The 17848-nt window shown below is 34.3% G+C and overlaps 1 protein-coding gene across 1 annotated transcript in view; it reads left to right on the plus strand.

The window, feature by feature from the left end:
* Ltn1 (listerin E3 ubiquitin protein ligase 1) overlaps window positions 1-14691 on the plus strand; it is a 47250-nt gene extending 32559 nt beyond the window's left edge. The window contains exons 19-30 of the mRNA XM_020152476.2: window positions 10-152; window positions 1115-1250; window positions 1675-1819; window positions 3236-3449; window positions 3927-4164; window positions 5053-5127; window positions 6388-6574; window positions 10129-10300; window positions 11172-11392; window positions 11987-12181; window positions 13244-13411; window positions 13971-14691. Of these exons, the coding sequence (XP_020008065.2) occupies window positions 10-152; window positions 1115-1250; window positions 1675-1819; window positions 3236-3449; window positions 3927-4164; window positions 5053-5127; window positions 6388-6574; window positions 10129-10300; window positions 11172-11392; window positions 11987-12181; window positions 13244-13411; window positions 13971-14033 (1957 nt within the window). The 3' untranslated portion in view covers window positions 14034-14691. The remainder of the gene's footprint in view (window positions 1-9; window positions 153-1114; window positions 1251-1674; window positions 1820-3235; window positions 3450-3926; window positions 4165-5052; window positions 5128-6387; window positions 6575-10128; window positions 10301-11171; window positions 11393-11986; window positions 12182-13243; window positions 13412-13970) is intronic.
* The last annotated feature ends 3157 nt before the right edge of the window (window positions 14692-17848 follow it).

Consider the following 17848-nt stretch of genomic DNA (forward strand, 5'->3'; position numbering starts at 1 on the left):
TTTAAACAGTTTCTTTCCACTAACAGAAGGTAATTTGCATACTATTCAAAGTCTCTGTCCATTTTTGTCAAAAGAAGAAAAGAAAGAATTCAGTGCTCAATGTATACCTGCTCTTCTGGGCTGGACTAAGGAAGACCTTTGCGGTACTAATGGTTAGTTGCCTGGTAATAAATATTTCATTAATAACTGCTTGAGATGAAAGAAGTTTTTGTTACTGTGTAAAACCACATATAGCAGAGATAAACTGAATTACAGCTAATTTGTTCCTGCTGTATAGTTTTATTACCAAAAAAGTTGACACTCACTAGTGTCAATGTCTCTGGAAGAGTGGCTGTTATTTTGTAGTATAGAAATGCTCCTCCCTTAAGTGTAGATTTATATCCACGATATTTTCTGATGTTTCTTTTCCATCTATAATTTTTTTTGCCTCACTCATGCTAGCCAAGCACTCTACCACTGAGCTCTATCCCCAACCCTCCACCTATAGCTTTTTTAAAGCTATGTCTCAAATCAACCAATGCTTACTTAAGTATGTAAAGACAAAGAAGGGAACAGCTTGTGTAGTATTTGAAACTTTTTTGAACTGTCTTCATTCTAATCATTTAGTTTTTAATTTAATAAGCACAAACATCTGCTATATGGCAATTCCTATGTTAGAGACGACAGACGTAAAGTTATAGTATAACTGATGTAGCAAAACAATGTGCTATTGTGGGAATGTCAGAAAGGAAGGAATTTCTTCTCAAAAGTGTCAATGGCAATTTCACAAAAAAGAAATATTTCATCTAAGTGTTGGAGGTTGTTATTTTACATGTGAATGCAGTTGGAGAAGAGCATTGTCAGTATGTAGATTCATGGGAGGGTGCAGATAACTGAGTTTGACTGGCATTTGAGGTGGAAGATTGTGAGACAGAGGTTGTTAGGATGCACCAGAAGATGGACTTTGAGATCTGGTAAGACTTCTAAAAGTGGAGTTAAATTCATTTGTTAACTCTTACATAAACTTTCTTTAGTGTTCTTAAACTTGGGCACTTCTCAAAGGTTTTTGGCTTTTTGAAGTATATTTTTATAGTAGAACTATAATTTAAAATTTTCACATTGAATTTTACTTTAGGAGGATTTGGACATCTTGCCATTTTTAATTCCTGTCTGCAAACCCGAAGCATAGATGATGGAGAGCTATTACATGGTATACTAAAAATTATAATATCTTGGAAGAAAGAGCATGAAGATATTTTTCTTTTCAGTTGGTAGGTAATACTTTTGTCTTTATTTCCCCTACCATATAAAATGTGGACCTGCGTTACGCATGGTATATAGTCACAATTTTGTAGAGTAATAGCATGGTAGATATTTCAGTCATGGTATATGATTGAAAATGGAGTATTTTCTAAGCCGGGTGCCAGTGTCTGAGGTCTGTATTCCTAGCTGCTTGGGGAAGCTGAGATCAGGAGGATCACAGTTTGAATATATCCTGGGCAAATAGTATGTGAGACCCCATCTCCAAAATAACCAGAGTAAAATGGACTGAAGGTGTTCAAGTGGTAGAGCACCTGCTTTGCAAACATAAAACCTTGAGTTCAAACCCCAGAAAAAAAAATTTCTTATTAACTGTTAGTAAAAATTCCTCAATAGTTCTTGATTTTTCTTTCTTTCTTTTTGTCTTTATCACAGTAATCTATCAGAAGCAAGTCCAGAGGTACTGGGTGTAAACATAGAAATAATCCGGTTTCTTTCTCTGTTTCTCAAATACTGCTCATCTCCTTTGGCAGAGAGTGAATGGGACTTCATCATGTGTTCCATGTTGGCTTGGTTGGAGGTAAATTAAGCTGATATGTCACCTCTGTTGGGTCTTTGTGCCTGTAAACCACTACTATTTAGTTATTTTTTTTCTTTAAATAATGATTGTAATTAGTTCCTGTTTAAGACAAACATTTAAAAATACTTTATAGACATGCTTCCTGTCTCATCACGCAGTGCTCTGCACTGCCTTGGGACTCTGCCAGCATGAAGGCCATCACCAGATACGTCGTTCCTTGACCTTGGACCTCAAGAACCATGAGCCAAAATGAACCTCCTTTAAACCTTACATAGTCTGCTATGTTAGCAATAGAACGTGGACCAAGCCAGCTCTACTTATTCATAACTTCCCACACCCTCAGTTAGTGTTTCCTATTCTTGATTTTTTTTCCCTTCAAGTCCTTGTTGCTTCTGGGAACTTTTATTTCTTTGCATTTCATCAAAGATGTAAATGCCACAAGACTAGGGACTTTGTTTTGATGTCTACTCTCTTCTCCAGTGCCTAAAATAGCCATGCAAAAAGATGTGCTGATATTCAATAAATGTTACTATCATTGATAATATTAAAAATATTTTATAGATATTCTACTAGTTATTATATGGCAGACCAGGAACTGATAGGGTTTAATGAGTGCCATCAAATCTCCTAACTGGTATTAAAATTTTGTTTTCATTAGCTTAATTTAATATTTGCAACAGGTATTTTCAGGCTTATCTATTCATGAGAAGATTTTTGGTCTTGTGGATATAGGTATTTTTAAAAAACTACCGTGTCAATATTGGCAGAGTAATGCATGAAAGATAATCACATGTAGAGGGAATTTAGTGTTCTTTTTATGACCCAAAGTAAATAAAAGTGTAATACTCCTGGGCTCCAGGACAGCCAATACAGTCAGGATTGAATTGGTCTGAATTTCTGCTTTGCCTGAATTTTAGCTGTGTGACTTAGGATTTTAAGCTTAACCCATTTTATTCTCAGTTTATCATCATCATCATCATCATTATTATTATCATCGTGCTGGGGGTACATTGTAACATTTACAAGAGTTCTTACAGTATATCATAGTTTAATTGATTCCCTCCATCATTCTTCTTTACTCCCCCTTCCCCATCTGTTTCTTTATTTTAAAATAACTTAATAAGAAACTTGTAGGGAATCAAGGTGATCAGATATATGTACTTACTATATTGTATTGAGTAAATTTAGTAGATGATAATACCTTTCATAATTTAGAAATTAAAAAGGACATTTCACAATAAATTGTTTTCTAGTTATTATTTCTAATATTTAGTTTTGAAGAAAGTTGTTTCATTTTGCAACTGTTTGTTTTTAATTTTTAAATTCAGAGAACTGAAAGAGGGACCTCTCATTACTGTCTTTACTTGAAGTGTTCTTGTAGAAACATGCTTACCTGTTTCATTTCTATTTCTTTAGACAACAAATGAGAATCAGGCACTGTTTTCTGTTCCACTCATACAACTATTTGCCTGTGTCAGCTGTGACTTGGCCTGTGACCTAAGTGCTTTTTTTGATTCAGCAACTCAGGATACTGTTGGCAATCTTCCTGCAAATCTAATCAGTGAATGGAAAGAATTTTTTTCCCAAGGCATCCACAGTTTGTTTTTACCTCTTTTGGTGACCTTTACAGGCAAGTAGAAAAGGGCATACATAATAATGAGATTCATGGAAAATGACTTGTTGAAAAATTTAAGGCAAAAATTTGTAATGTTTAAATAAAATAATACTGTGTAGTGAAAGAAAAGAGCTAGTACGGAATGCTTGGTTTCGCAGAAGCATCCCATATGCTGTTGCTTTATGGTACAGCACAAAACGCATGGTATCCCAAGACCACTACAAATTAAAATAACAGTAACTCAAGTAATATGGATAAATTACATGAACAGAACCTCTCTGTTGGACATTTGCTTTCTTTTTTAAAGGATGTGGTAATAGTCATTCAAATAGTTGAGATTAACTGAATATATGAATTCATGTTTCTAGTTCAGATTTCTGTAGGGTTTATGTCTACTTTTCATTTCACTTTCTTAAATGATATTTGTGAATCAGTCAAGCTATATCATTAACTTTCTTTTGAAATATGTATGTTTCTTTTCTTTGTTATCAGGAGAAAATAAAGATATGTCTGAAACATCCTTTCAGAATGCAATGCTGAAGCCCATGTGTGAAACATTAACATATATCTCAAAGGATCAGCTTTTGAGTCACAAACTTCCCAAAAGATTGGATGCTGGCCAAAAACCAAACTTGCCAGAGTATCTCCAGACTTTGCTAAATACATTGGCCCCATTACTCCTTTTCAGAGCTAGACCTGTACAAATTGCTGTCTATCATATGCTCTACAAGTAAGAAATCTCCAGTTGAATGACTATTATAGCAATCTAAAAAAACAGAATATATAAATTTAGTTTTTGCCTTTAGCCATTTAAAAAAAGTCAGATCATTGTGTCACATGATAAGGTGAGAGCACACACAGGAGGTATGGGGATAGGTAAAAAACCCAAAACATGATAGTATTTGATGTCCTCACTGCAGAGGAACTAAAACAGCAACTTTAAAGTGACAGAGGTCAATATGAGAAAGGGATCGGGAAGTAGAGAAAAGATCAGTTAGAGATGAATCAACTTAGAATGTAACACATTTGTACATGGAAGCAATGCTAGGAATCTCTGTATAGCTATCCTTATCTCAACTAGCAAAAATGCTTTGTCTTTCTTATTATTATTTATACGCTCTCTTCAACAAAATTAGAGATAAGGGCAGAACAGATTCTGCCTGGAAGTGAGTGGGGGTGGGGGGCATGGGGGGGGGCTGAGGGGGGGTGAGGGGCAGAGGGAGGGGACAGTGCGGGGGTAGGTGGGAGAAATGGCCCAAACAATGTATGCACATCTGAATAAACGAATAAAAAGAAAAGTCAAATCAAAAATGAAAGGGAGAGGTTGGGGTATGGCTCAAGTGGTAGAGTGCTTGCCTAGCAAGCACAAGACCCCGAGTTCAAACTCCAGTGCTGCAGAAACAGAAAGAAAAGGAGATCAGACTGTATATGTTAGTAACAGGGATACCAAACTATTTGAATTTTTAAGTCATTTTTATCCTTATACAATTTGTATTAGAGGTAGTCCTGGCTCTAGGTAGTTATTTTTGAAAAGAATCATTAAGATAACACTATTTACAAAATGTCTATTAATCATTCTGCTCTTAAAATGATGTAATAAATGAATTCTTGCTTCCAGATTGATGCCTGAATTACCACAATATGATCAGGATAATCTAAAATCATATGGAGATGAAGAAGAAGAACCAGCTTTGTAAGTTTATATATGCATAAAATTGGGCTTACTAAATTCTCATAATCCACTTCATGAAGCAACACAAAAGTCGTAAAATTAGGCTATGAATTCAGTCCCTTTTAAAGTTATTTGTGGGCTATAAATGAAATCTGGCACTTACTCAAAAGATTTTCTCTTAATCCTAAATTACATTTTAGGTTTGCTATTGTTCAGTAAAACTTTCCATGGCCACATGTTGTCTGTGGAAAGAATGTATCAGTTCAAATATCTATTGAGTGCTCACTTTGTGCAAAGTATTTTTTTGGGGGGCTGCAGAATCTAGGGTCTTGTATTTGCTAGGTGGGAGTGCTACCACTTGACCACTTCACCAGCCCTTTTTGTGTTATTTTTGAGATGAGGTCTCACTTTATATCCAGGCTGGCCTACACCACAATCATCCTATCTGTGCTTTCCCATGTAAATGGAATGACAGGTGCACACCACTGTGCCTAGCCATTGGATGAGATGCGGATCTCTCAGATTTTTTGCCTAGGCTGTCCTTGGATCCTCATGAGCTTTGCCTCCAGAGTAGCTAGAATTACAGGCCTGTGTTTATGGGCTTGGAGAAGGAATCCACAACTAAGTAAAAAGGCCACCGAGGCAAAAGAGAGACAATAAAAGTTAGAGCATCATAAAGAGGAGAATTTGAAAGAATCTTGTAAGTTTACCTGAAAGTGTTCATGGATTAAGTAGTACAATAAAGAAGAAAATTAACTTGTGAATTAATGTGAATGTTAAATTTCCTGAGAGGAGATAATAGTCTTATGATTAGAAGGTTATCCTTTTGATAAATTATGATGATTATTACATCTTTTATAGTGCTGAGTAGAGAGTATGCACTAAAATAGAATGTAAGATGTAGTGAGAAAGACGAAGTCTTAAATCCTGTTTTTTCCCTTTATAAGATGATCAAGGGCCTGGTAAGACAGTTCCCTGACTAGCTTTTGGACAAATCATTTAGCTTCCCTGGCTGTGTGACTTTTATTTATAGAACAGAAAGTTGAAATAGATGTTTTCTAGAAGTGTCTTCCAGTGCTAACATCTAGGTTCATATTTTTATAGCATGTCTTTGATATTCTATAGTCATGAAATGAGTTCAAATTGAATATTAAGGGGAACATTTTAAAACGTTTTTGGAAAACAAAGGTTTTTCTAGAATGCTCTAAGTTCATAAATACTGTTAATGTGTTAATAGACAAGTTATGAAGAAAGTTGTGACATGTAATCACTGATTTTTAGGTCACCACCAGTGGCACTGATGTCTGTTCTTACCACTCAAGAGGACTTACTAGAAAATGTCTTGGGGTGTATTCCTGTTGGACAGATAGTTACTATTAAGCCACTGAGTGAAGACTTCTGTTATGTTCTGGGATACCTCCTCACTTGGAAATTAATACTAACTTTCTTCAAAGCTGCTTCTTCTCAGGTAAATAAATTTGTGTCTTTTCTCTTCTTTTTTTTTTTTTAAAACAATGCTAGGGATCAAACCCAGTGACAACTTCTGTCCCAAATGTTTCTGTTACTGTTCTAAACACCTTTCTTACCTCTTTTTGACTCAAAGGAGAAATGCCTTCCATTTTAATCTAATCTTATCCAAACAACTTCAGACATTCTGCTATTAGTTTGTTACTACTTCATCATTCCTCCAAATACACATTTTTCCCCCAAGAGTCATAATCTCTGAAATATGGTAGCATCAATTTTTTTGAGTATAATCACTCAGTCCTTTTTTTTGAGGAAAGGAATACTTACATAATTTAATTTTATACTACCCTAGTAGATTATGCATTTCAGGGAGGGCAACTTCTGAATGTTGTAGAGTTTTCAGTTGATATAGCAGTCAGTATTCAGAGAAAGATTACCTATGTAATTCCAAGTATTAATCTCTAAGTGGTGAAAATATAATTATTTTGCCCAGCCACTAGATGTCTCTGTTTCCTCATGTTTCAGAAGGAAGACCTCATTGTCCAGGAAGAAACTGGAAAGATCTGCTCTTTTCTTTCTTTCTTTCTTTCTATGTAGGGCACACTGGTCTTAAATTTACAATCCTCCTGCCTCTGCGTTGTGAGTGCTGGGATTATAGTTAAGAGCCACCACATCTGGCTTGATCTTTCAGAATTCTTTGCTGCTTATACCCAGACCTTGACACAAATCTAACAGTTTGCATCTTTGCATTTATATATTCGAAGTGAAAATCAAATTGCAGAGGCAACAGTGATCTAGTTGCTAAATAAATTGGTTTTATTTCTCTGTAGGCCTGTCACTTACATTGTGATTTAAGCTTGTTTTATTTTCTGATGATGTATTTCAAGAGCTCCTTCTTGTACTTTTATATTCATTTCTTAAAATATTGTTGATCTCTTAAAAAGTTTCAGCAGTTTGAGGCTTCTAGTGTACAAGAATTGTGTCATCTTATATTCAGAAATTAGGAACATAGCTATGTGCCATCATTTTCAGGATGGGGGCAAAGGGTTATGTATGGCAGCGTTTATTATTGAGCCTGAAATTTGAATTGAGTAGTGCAAGATAAACCAAAATAATCTACTAATTAGATGAATCCTGAAATAAATTGAGAATTAAAAAAAATCTTAATTGGTACCAAATCATTCATGGATTGTCTTAACTTCTGGAAAAAAGTATACAGTTTAGTGTTTTTAGTGTAGAGTTACACAACTATTTCCATTGTTTAAGACATCCACCATCCTCAAAACCAATCTGTGCCTATTAGCAATCATTTCCCATTTCCTTATTTTTTGTTTTTTGTTTTGTTGGAGATGGGATCTTGTTATGTAGCCCAGGGTGGCCTCAAACTGTCCATCTTCCTGTATCAGACACCCAGGTGCTGGGATTATACGTATGTACCACCACACTTGGTTCATTTCTGCTTACAGCACATTTTCTGGCAAGCACTAATCTGTGTTCTGTCTCTATGGGTTTGCCTATTCTGTTTGCTTTATATATATGGTCATTTGCATCTGGTTTATTTCACTCAGCATATTTTCAACACTCATCAGTGTAGTGTTATTATCAGTACTGAAATTCGTTTTATGTCTGAAAAATTTGCCATCCTGTGGATATCCTGCACTTTGTTCATCTGTTGTTGGACATCTAAGTTGTTTTCACTTTGGCCTATTGTAAATAAAGCTGCTGTGAATGATTATAACAAGTTTCTATTTCTCTAGTGTTGTGTACCTAAGAATGGGATTTCTGGGTTATACTAAGATGTTTTTTAAAAGCCCATGGATAGAGCTGGTGAGGTTTTTTTTTTTTTTTTTTTTAATCTTCCTTTCTCTCTCCAACTTTTTATTTTGAAAAAAATTGTACAGAGAAGTTGAAAGAATAATTAGTGAAAAGTAGTATACCTTTCTAGATTTATAAATTTTAATGTATTCCTCAGTTTGCTTATGTTTTCTCTATATTTACTTTTTTCCCCTGTCTACTTGAATGTTGCAGACATCGGGATACTTTGCCAAAGTATTTACTCATTTATCACCTAAGAATAAGGACATGTGTCTATATAAGTAAAATATAATTCTACTCAAGAAACCTTATTTATTTATTTATTTTGGTGGCATTGGGGTTTGAACTCAGGGCCTCATGCTTGCTAGGCAAGCACTTTATTGCTTAAACTCTGCCAGCCCAGGAAACCTAATTTTAATGCACTAATATTATCTAGTTTATATTTAGATTTTACTACTTGCCTAGGTAAAATCACTTGTTTTATTTTCCTTTCTATTAAGTGTTTAATCAAGAATGATGTTTGCATTTGTTTGTCGTATTACTTGAGTTTCTGTAATTTATAATTCTCTTACCTTTCATTTATTTCTTATTGTTTTGGCCAGCTGTTTTATACCCTTCACATAATTTAGATTTATTTGCTTTCTCCTCTTTAGATTCAGGTCAGTTTTCAGTAGGAGTACTTACTGCACAAGTTATGACATGTCCTCATGGTATTACCACAGAAAGTATATGTCAGTTTGCCCTTTTATTTGTGATATTAAACTTGATTACTCAGTAAAGGTAGTGACCCTAGATTTCTCCACTATAAACGTACATTATTCGGCATATCTTAAGAATGTTCCAAATCCTGTAGCTTGATTCTTGTATTTGAGTAGTATTGTGTTCAGAAAATGGTGTGTTTGTACTATAAGCTGTATGGCATAGTAGAAGAATTCATGTTAAAACAGGTGCAAATTCCAAAGCACCACAAAGTAAATGTGAAAAAATGCAGACTATGTTATTGACAGACCAGAAGGACTTGTAAAGTATGAGTATCACATGATGCCTATGGTGCTTCTACTGGTGCCAGATTTTCCTGTTTTTAAAGGAGAAACCAGAAATCCATGTTTTAATATTAAATTTCTTGATTGATAAAACAACTGAAGAGACCCCAAGACATTGTGGATTACTCACTTGAGCTTTCAGTTCTAAAAGGATATTGAAGCATTCGACAGAGGTTGAGGTTAACCATGAAAATGGGATTAGTTTTACTCAAAAATTTGTGAGATTAAGGACTATAGAGTGGAAGGAATGTGTGGAAGCTGTGGGAGGAGAAAGGAGTGAGTCATCTGTGGGGAATGGCCAAATAGATTTCTTTGGCTGAAATAGAAACTCCAACCCAAGGTAAGCATATTAATAGGGAGACAATTTGAGAAAGATGTTAGAAGCATATTTGTAATAATAAAGGAGGGGATAGTAAGAATGTCTTCTAGTTTATGAGGAAAGGAAGCAGTGATACATCACCTGGCACATTTGGAAGGCAAGGATGTGGCATATATTTTATAGCACTTAACCTAGGGCCTTGCTAATAAGTAAGCATTCTACCACAGAGCTGCATCCCTAGCTTTCTTCCATGTAAGTCTGTGTGTTAAGATTAATACATTTTAAATTATGTTCTTATACAGTTTATTAGAGTTTGAATTTTCTGCTGATTGTCTTAGTTTAATTGAGTTTACTAACAAATTCTTTGCTCTCCACCAGCTTCGGGCTCTGTATTCAATGTACCTTCGGAAGACAAAGAGTTTGAATAAACTACTCTATCACCTGTTCCGACTTATGCCTGAAAATCCAACCTATGGAGAAACAGCTATTGAGGTCTCAAATAAGGACCCTAAAACATTCTTTACTGAGGAGCTCCAACTGAGCATTAGAGGTCAGTGAGATAAATGTTTGTGTCCTTTCCTGGAGACTCAGTTCAGACTGGTTGTACTACACTTCTCCATGGGGGTGTACAGAATAACTGCAAATGTGAGATCCAGCTAATGACAATATCAAAATGGAAGATTTTCCAAATTTCTCTAAATAGGGCAAGTAAGTAGATCTCATGGATAAGGTGGTAAAGAATTTAATAAATTTTTGTAGCTTAGTGTGTTGAGATTGTTATCTTATACTCTATAAACAAGTTGTTAAGTGCTAACATTTTGTAGGCAGGTAAATATGTAGTTTTCTGTTAGGGAAACAAAGATGGGTAAAATTTTACCCTTTACTCCAGAGCTCACATTTTAGCTAAGTGCATAGGTGTACATGCATCTAGCTTTACTAAGAATAGAAGTTTTTTAAATATCTTAGAGATCCAAGGATGAATTGTGTTTTGTAAACATTGAGGTGATTATTCTAGAACTTTTGCACAGCAGCTCAGTGAGCTCTGGAGAAAGTAAAGACCAAACTTCTTTTCATAATTTATAACAAAACAGAATCTTTAATTTTTTTCCTTTACAAAATATGAGTGTTCCATTTTATAGTCTTTCCTGTGAAATACAGGATGTTATTTCTAGGTACATCATTCAGTGTCAGTTGAGATTTTCACTTTTTTCCTGCTTTTACATTCTATGGTTTATATTGAACGTGTGGGAGGATGCTAATGCACTAGAGTTCAGGTTTCTTCATTATTTGTTTTATGAGCTACAGCACTGTTGAGTGATTAAGGATGACTTTCTAAGTAAAACAGTTTTTGGCTATTTCATTGACAGTGCTATTTTATGTAAGAAGTATATATTGCCAACTAGAATTTGTTTTTTCCTCAGAAACATCAACTCTTCCATATCATATTCCACACTTGGCCTGTTCAGTCTATCACATGACATTAAAAGACTTGCCTGCCATGGTTAGGCTGTGGTGGAATAGCAGTGAGAAGCGTGTTTTCAATATCGTGGATAGATTTACAAGCAAGTATGTCAGCAGTGTTCTTTCTTTTCAAGAAATATCTTCTGTGCAAACAAGTACACAACTATTTAATGGCATGACGGTTAGTATTGTCTTAACTTTTTCTAGAAAACTGGTTTGGATATTGGTTATATCTGTCATTGTCAGTATCATCATAAAATTGTAATTCTTGATTCAGAATTTATACAAGTTTTCCTACCATATTTTCTGATTCTTCTGTATTGAAACAGACATGGACATAGAAGTAATATTTAATACTGTGGGGTAATGTGGGTGTCACTTGTTCAAAAATTCTTTGTGACAAACCTAATAAAATTTACTTTTTATTAGGATATTTCTTTTAAGACAAATTTGAATCTTAATGTCATAAAATCACTATAAGACCTGCCAGGGTCTTTTTTTTGGCAGTATTAGAATTTGAACTCCAGGCATCATGCTTGCTAGGCAGTCCTCTACCACTTGAGCCACTCCACTAGCCTTTTTTGTGTTGAGTCTTTTTGGAGATAGGGTCTTGTGAACTATTTTGCCCAGCATGCCAGTGTCTTAAATCTACTTATTAAATAAGCCTTGTTAGATAAATGAATTTGTTTACCTGCTGCTAACAGTCAACCTATCAAAATGTTTTTAAATGACAGAAAGGAATTTAGAAAAAGAAATGACCTTTCTTGTGTTATAGGTTAAAGCTCGAGCTACCACTCGAGAAGTAATGGCTACTTACACGATTGAGGACATAGTCATTGAACTTATAATACAGTTGCCTTCAAATTATCCGCTGGGTTCAATAACAGTGGAAAGTGGGAAAAGAGTTGGGGTGGCTGTTCAGCAGTGGAGGAACTGGATGCTGCAGTTAAGCACTTACCTCACCCACCAGGTATGTTTTTGCTTACATACTAGAGACATGATCCACTTGAAAGAGCACTTTGACACAATATATCCCTTCTGCTTAAGATGGAAATACATATATCTAAAATTCTTGGATAAACACAGTATATATGCTCAAATGGCTTGAACTTACCACCTCTGCTTTCATTTTTGAGACTTTGTAATTTGTTTTCTGGTATTTGAGGAGAATTGGCTATTTCATTGACAGTGTAAAAAATGCAGGGTAATACTGGGCATCAAAAAATTGTTTGGATAATTAAGGAAAGTCTTCTGATAGAGATTAGATTAATAAATGCTTTCTGAGCTACTTTTTACTCTTATATTTCAGCTTTCCTTTGGGTAGAAAAATTCTAGTACCCTGAAAAACCTTTGAGCTTTAAACAAATTATAAATCCCCTCTAGTTCAGTTTGTACATTGGGATACATCTCAGGCATTCTATAGTAAAGAAAATTATTTTAAGTACACTTACCAATGTTTTGGAGTTGGAACAGATCAGTTGAGAAGGTAAGATAATTTCATCATTTTCAATTAAGAATTAGGAGAGATGAGCCATGTGGCTTAATGAGAGAAACTGAGACTTATAAGACTTTTTTTTTTTTTTAAATCAGTACTGGGGTTTGAACTCAGGGCCTACACCTTGAGTCACTTCATCAGCCTTTTTTTTGTGAAGTGTTTTTCAAGATAGACTCCCGCAAACTGTCTGCCCAGATTGGCTTCGAACTTTGATCCTCCTGATCTCTGCCTCTTGAGTAGTGAGAATTACAGGCATGAGCCAGCACCCGGCTGTGAATTTAAGACCTGAAGTATTGGTTCAGAAGCCTTTAAAGTCTGCCTTGAGTGGAAGAAAATTATATATGTTCCTAAAACTTCAGAGGTTATTTAAAAAAATCCAACACATATGTAGTCAAGCAGATTTGCTTCTTTCAGAATTGTAATTCAGCTTTTAAATGTGTGAAATTGGACAGAAGTAACTCTGATGGTCTTCTGTGTATAGTAATTCTCTCTCTCTCTCTCTCTCTCTCTCTCTCTCTCTCTCTCTCTCTCTGACAGAATGGAAGTATTATGGAAGGCTTAGCATTATGGAAAAACAATGTAGACAAACGTTTTGAGGGTGTTGAAGATTGCATGATCTGTTTTTCAGTCATCCATGGTTTCAACTATTCTCTTCCTAAAAAAGCCTGTAGAACGTGCAAGAAAAAGTTCCATTCGGCCTGCTTGGTAAGTCTAAAGAGAATTTAATTTACTGATACTTATTTTGTATATGTGTGTGTGTGCATGTGTATGTACATGTTATTTAACTTAGGAAAAGAAAATAATGTGTGCTAGACTCTTACTGGTAGTTAACATGAAACAAAGGATAGTAATTTACTGAGACTGGTTGCATCACAGTGCTTTAATAAAAGGATGCTTCTAATAGAGCTGTCAGCACTGAAGAAATACATGGACCTCTGAGATTGAGATCATATAGGAGGCTATAAGATTTGAGACTAAGGCTATTTGGCATCAGAGCCACTTTTCTTTCTAAACATTATATTGAAATGGAAGTTCCCCTGTGTTCACTTGTTCACAGGAGCTCTTTTTTATGTCTTGGTGGTTTTGTGCATGAGCCTACATAGAAAGAATCAGTAATATTCATTGTGTTGATTTTGGAGACATACAGGGAGGCAAAATTTTTAAAATTCTCCCCTTTCACTGTATCAGTTGAAGGCTACTTTAGATGTATGCAAGTGAGATGACAGCTTTACAAACTTAACATTTAAAACCTTTTCTTTTTCAGTATAAATGGTTTACATCTAGCAACAAATCCACTTGTCCACTCTGTCGTGAGACCTTCTTCTGAGATTTTTTTCATTGGAAGTCATCCCTGAAGTAAATCAGGCAAAGGCATTGGTTTTGGATCCATCTTAATGTGTTGATGTGAGGAAGCCAGTGAGCATTACTTTTAAATAGGACCTTCTCTGAAAAATTATTTTGGTTAATGTAGTGATCCTAAAATCAGGTTTATCTATATTTAGATTACTTTATAAGTGTAAAGTTTGCAGATTTTTTCTTTTACAAAAAAATTACATATTTGAGAGAATATTTATATTAATGCTTTAATCTCTTTGTAAATTTAAAAATAAATGTGAAAAATACCCTAAATTATAGAACTGAAATTTGTGAAAACGTTCACACATCTGTATTATAACTTATAAACCCATTGAGTTTGTTCATCTGTTGTAGAATAGCCCAAGTGTGAGGCAAAATGAATTCAGAGCTGATTTACATCTACAGATATTTTAAGACTTATTTATTAGTTATGACAACAAAATAAGTAGTAGTCTGATTTTTGTAGATTATTTTAATGAAAAAAATGGCACTAAGCTATTAATATGGCTTATCTTAAGCTATTTGAAGCATGCTCTAAAATCCTGTATTGAAAGAATGTAAACTGAACTTTAAGGTGCCTCTATTTATCAAGGATTATGAAATTTAGAAAATTAAATTCATGCCACTGACCTTTTGCTTGGGAAGAATTATTTCTATGTATTAGTGAAATTTGAATTGTAAATTTGTCAATGACTTTTTTACTCAGTTTGAGTGAGTCTCCTGAGGGTAGGAATTTGAGAGAAATAGTAATTTGATTATTTCATTTGTGAGGCAAAGTGAAGTTTATCCCTCTGTTGAGAAGGAAGAAATAAATATTACTGAAACTTAAAATTGGTGGAAAACCAACATTTAAAAGTGTTGTAGGAGACTTTCAATTTTGTAAGCAAATTTTGCTTTTCTTACTGGCTGTAGTTACACTATAAGTAAGGGATTTGGGCAGCTAATTGATATTCAGCCTTCAGAAATGAAAGCTAAGGATTTTAGTGGTAAATAAAATTAAGTGTAACAGACTGAAGTATACAAGTAGGTGAAAAACTGCTCTTTGCACAGTACTACTACCACTAGAAATTGTGCCGGAAGTATGAAAGTGTGGATGTTTGGAACGTAAAATAATTTTATTGCAGTCTTCCATTTACTGGAAATAGCATATCTAATAGGCTATTTAAAAGATCAGCTAATCATCGGTGTTGCAATTGTTTAGTTGGCAAAAAGCAACTTATGTCAAATAAAACTATTGCTTGCCACAAACTGGGTAACATGACTATTATTATTGATTAGTACGAATGTGGTCAGAAGGTTGTAGCTGAGAGTGGGATACTACTGTGAGTTGCACATTTACTGAGCTGTAACGGTAGATGCAGCGTTCTACCCGCTGTTGTTCCCTGTTTTTTTCTGTGTAATGTTTTTATCTTCTAGCCTTGAGATGAGAGACAAAGTGAAATGCAGATAGAAAAATTCTACTACCTCTTCTTAGCCCCTGTCTTAAAATATCGTCTCTATGTCTGTCTCTGACATAGTAATCCCAAAGGATTATTTTACTTCCCTGTGAAAGATACACTTTTCCTTTAAAAATGGTTTTATAATAAAACTTCGTTTGTAACCTTTCCAGTATTTGTTCTTCTTGGCTTCTGACCCAAAGCCTAAGTAGAAAAGAAAAGGGAATAATAGAGCATTGTTTTTCACAGTAGTAATAGTGCATCAGTTCTTGATGAAACACTGTAATTAAGTAGTTATAATTAAATAACTACTCTTCATACTTAGGACTCAATAATTTCTTTAAGACTTGTAAGTATAACTGTAAAGCTTGTTACTGTTTATATGCTAAAGAAAGAGCTTTCCAGCATTAGACTGAAATTCATAATATCACATTAATTAGTTTTATTTAGAGAGCATTGACAACTCTGACAAAAAGGAGAGCAACCCTTAAAATTTTAGCATAAGGACATTTTAAAATTGCATGAGATTCAAAATCCATTAAAAAATTACTAATTTAAAACCCTAATGTAAGTTGCCATTTTTAAAATTTATTTAGATTCGTATTTATCTCATGCTCTGATGTATATAAGTGTTTCTGTGGCTTAAATAATTAATGTTATTACTTGATACATTTTTGTAGTGTGAATAATTAATGTTATTATTTGATTGTTATACCATATGTGCCCATTAAAATTCTTATTTATTAAAAATATTTGAAGTATAAAGAAAAATAATATAAAATGCCCTTGTACCTCTTCACTATTTTGCCGTATTTGCTTCTGATTTTTAAAGAAATAAAAATGCTACTCTTTTGTACTCCTCCCTGGCGCCATTCTCCTCCTTCTCTCATTAGAGTTACCCTACTATTCAGAAGTTGTTGTGAGTCCTTCCTGTTTACAGTTATACATTGCCACGTTTGTATCCATAAATAACATGTAGTGGTTTAAAAATTTTTAGTTGTGCTATCCTACTGTATAATCTTTTTAAATTTGCTTTTTCACTTAACTGCTGTTTAGTATCAAAATTATTTACTAACTTATTTGCCAATCCTCCCACTAATGGGAGGTTTCAGTTATTCTTTGCTATTTTGAACAGTGCTGCAAGTCTACATTCTTTATTACTCTTCCTGATGAGGATTTGATAGGCATTCTTGAATTATACCTAAAAATGGAATTTCAGGTGTATATTCTGTAACTTGAGATAGCACATTTCTCTCCAAAGTGATATGTTAAGTTTGTACTTTCAACAGCAGTGAGAGAATTCTTGTGCTCTTATCTTGTTACCAGCACTTATTCTTACCTTAATGTTTAAATTTTGTAGTCAGAAATAGATTTTTGTTTTAATTTATATTTTCTTGACTACCAAGAAGTCTAGTTTCATTGATGTTTTACAAACTTGTCCATAGTCTATGCATATTTTTCTACTACACTACATGTATTCTTATTGATCATAATGCTTACCTGTTACAGGATTTCTAGTATGTAGCTTATCTTGGACATGGTGTGTGACAGTCTTTAATATATCTTTCTTTACTGTGAATTTCTTTTTAAGAACACAAAGTTCTTTAAGGCTACCTAAGATAGCACCAGTTATTCTTTGACATGCTACGTGTACGGCACTTGAGCATATTTGTCTTCTGTTAAGGTACTGGAGTCTAAAAGAGTCCAATGTAGTTACTGCATAACCAGCTGGCATTTTTCTTTTCCCTTTTAAGACCCAACAGTGAATGTCTGGCAGTCTGGTAGAGGAGTATTCAAAATGTCTCTTCTGAGCAGATTATCACCTCAGGGTAATAAAGTTTCTGGATTTCCGAGGTTTACTCCATTATGAGGAAATGAGAAGAAAGTGTTAGTATTGTCTTTTATTTGGTGCCATTAGATTTATTTTTGCATGTTGCTCTTGTGCCCTGCAACCTTCCAAACCCCTTTATTAATTCTAATAGATTTTTTTATGGATCCCTTAGAAATTTCTGTATATAAGAATATATCATCTGAAAATAGAGATGGTTTACTTTTCCAGTCTGGGTGCCTCTTACTTCTTTGTGCTGTTAACTTTCCTGGTCAAAAACCTATGTTGTTGAACAGAAGTGAGTAGACATCTTTGTGTTTTTCTTCATCTTAGAGGGAAAGCTTTCAGACTTTCAGTTTGTAGTAAGTGAATTTAGTACAAGAGATGAAGCTACTTCAACTAATTAGTCTAGGCTTATTTCTCTGATGCTATTCAAAGGATAGGTTATAAGAAGCCATGCATTTAAAAAGTATTTTTCAATTTTTATTAGCATAAATTAATTGTAAAAAGGGGTTTGTGATA

Source organism: Castor canadensis, chromosome 5 (genome assembly GCF_047511655.1).
Source record: "Castor canadensis chromosome 5, mCasCan1.hap1v2, whole genome shotgun sequence".
In the NCBI taxonomy this organism is placed as follows: Eukaryota; Metazoa; Chordata; class Mammalia; order Rodentia; family Castoridae; genus Castor; species Castor canadensis.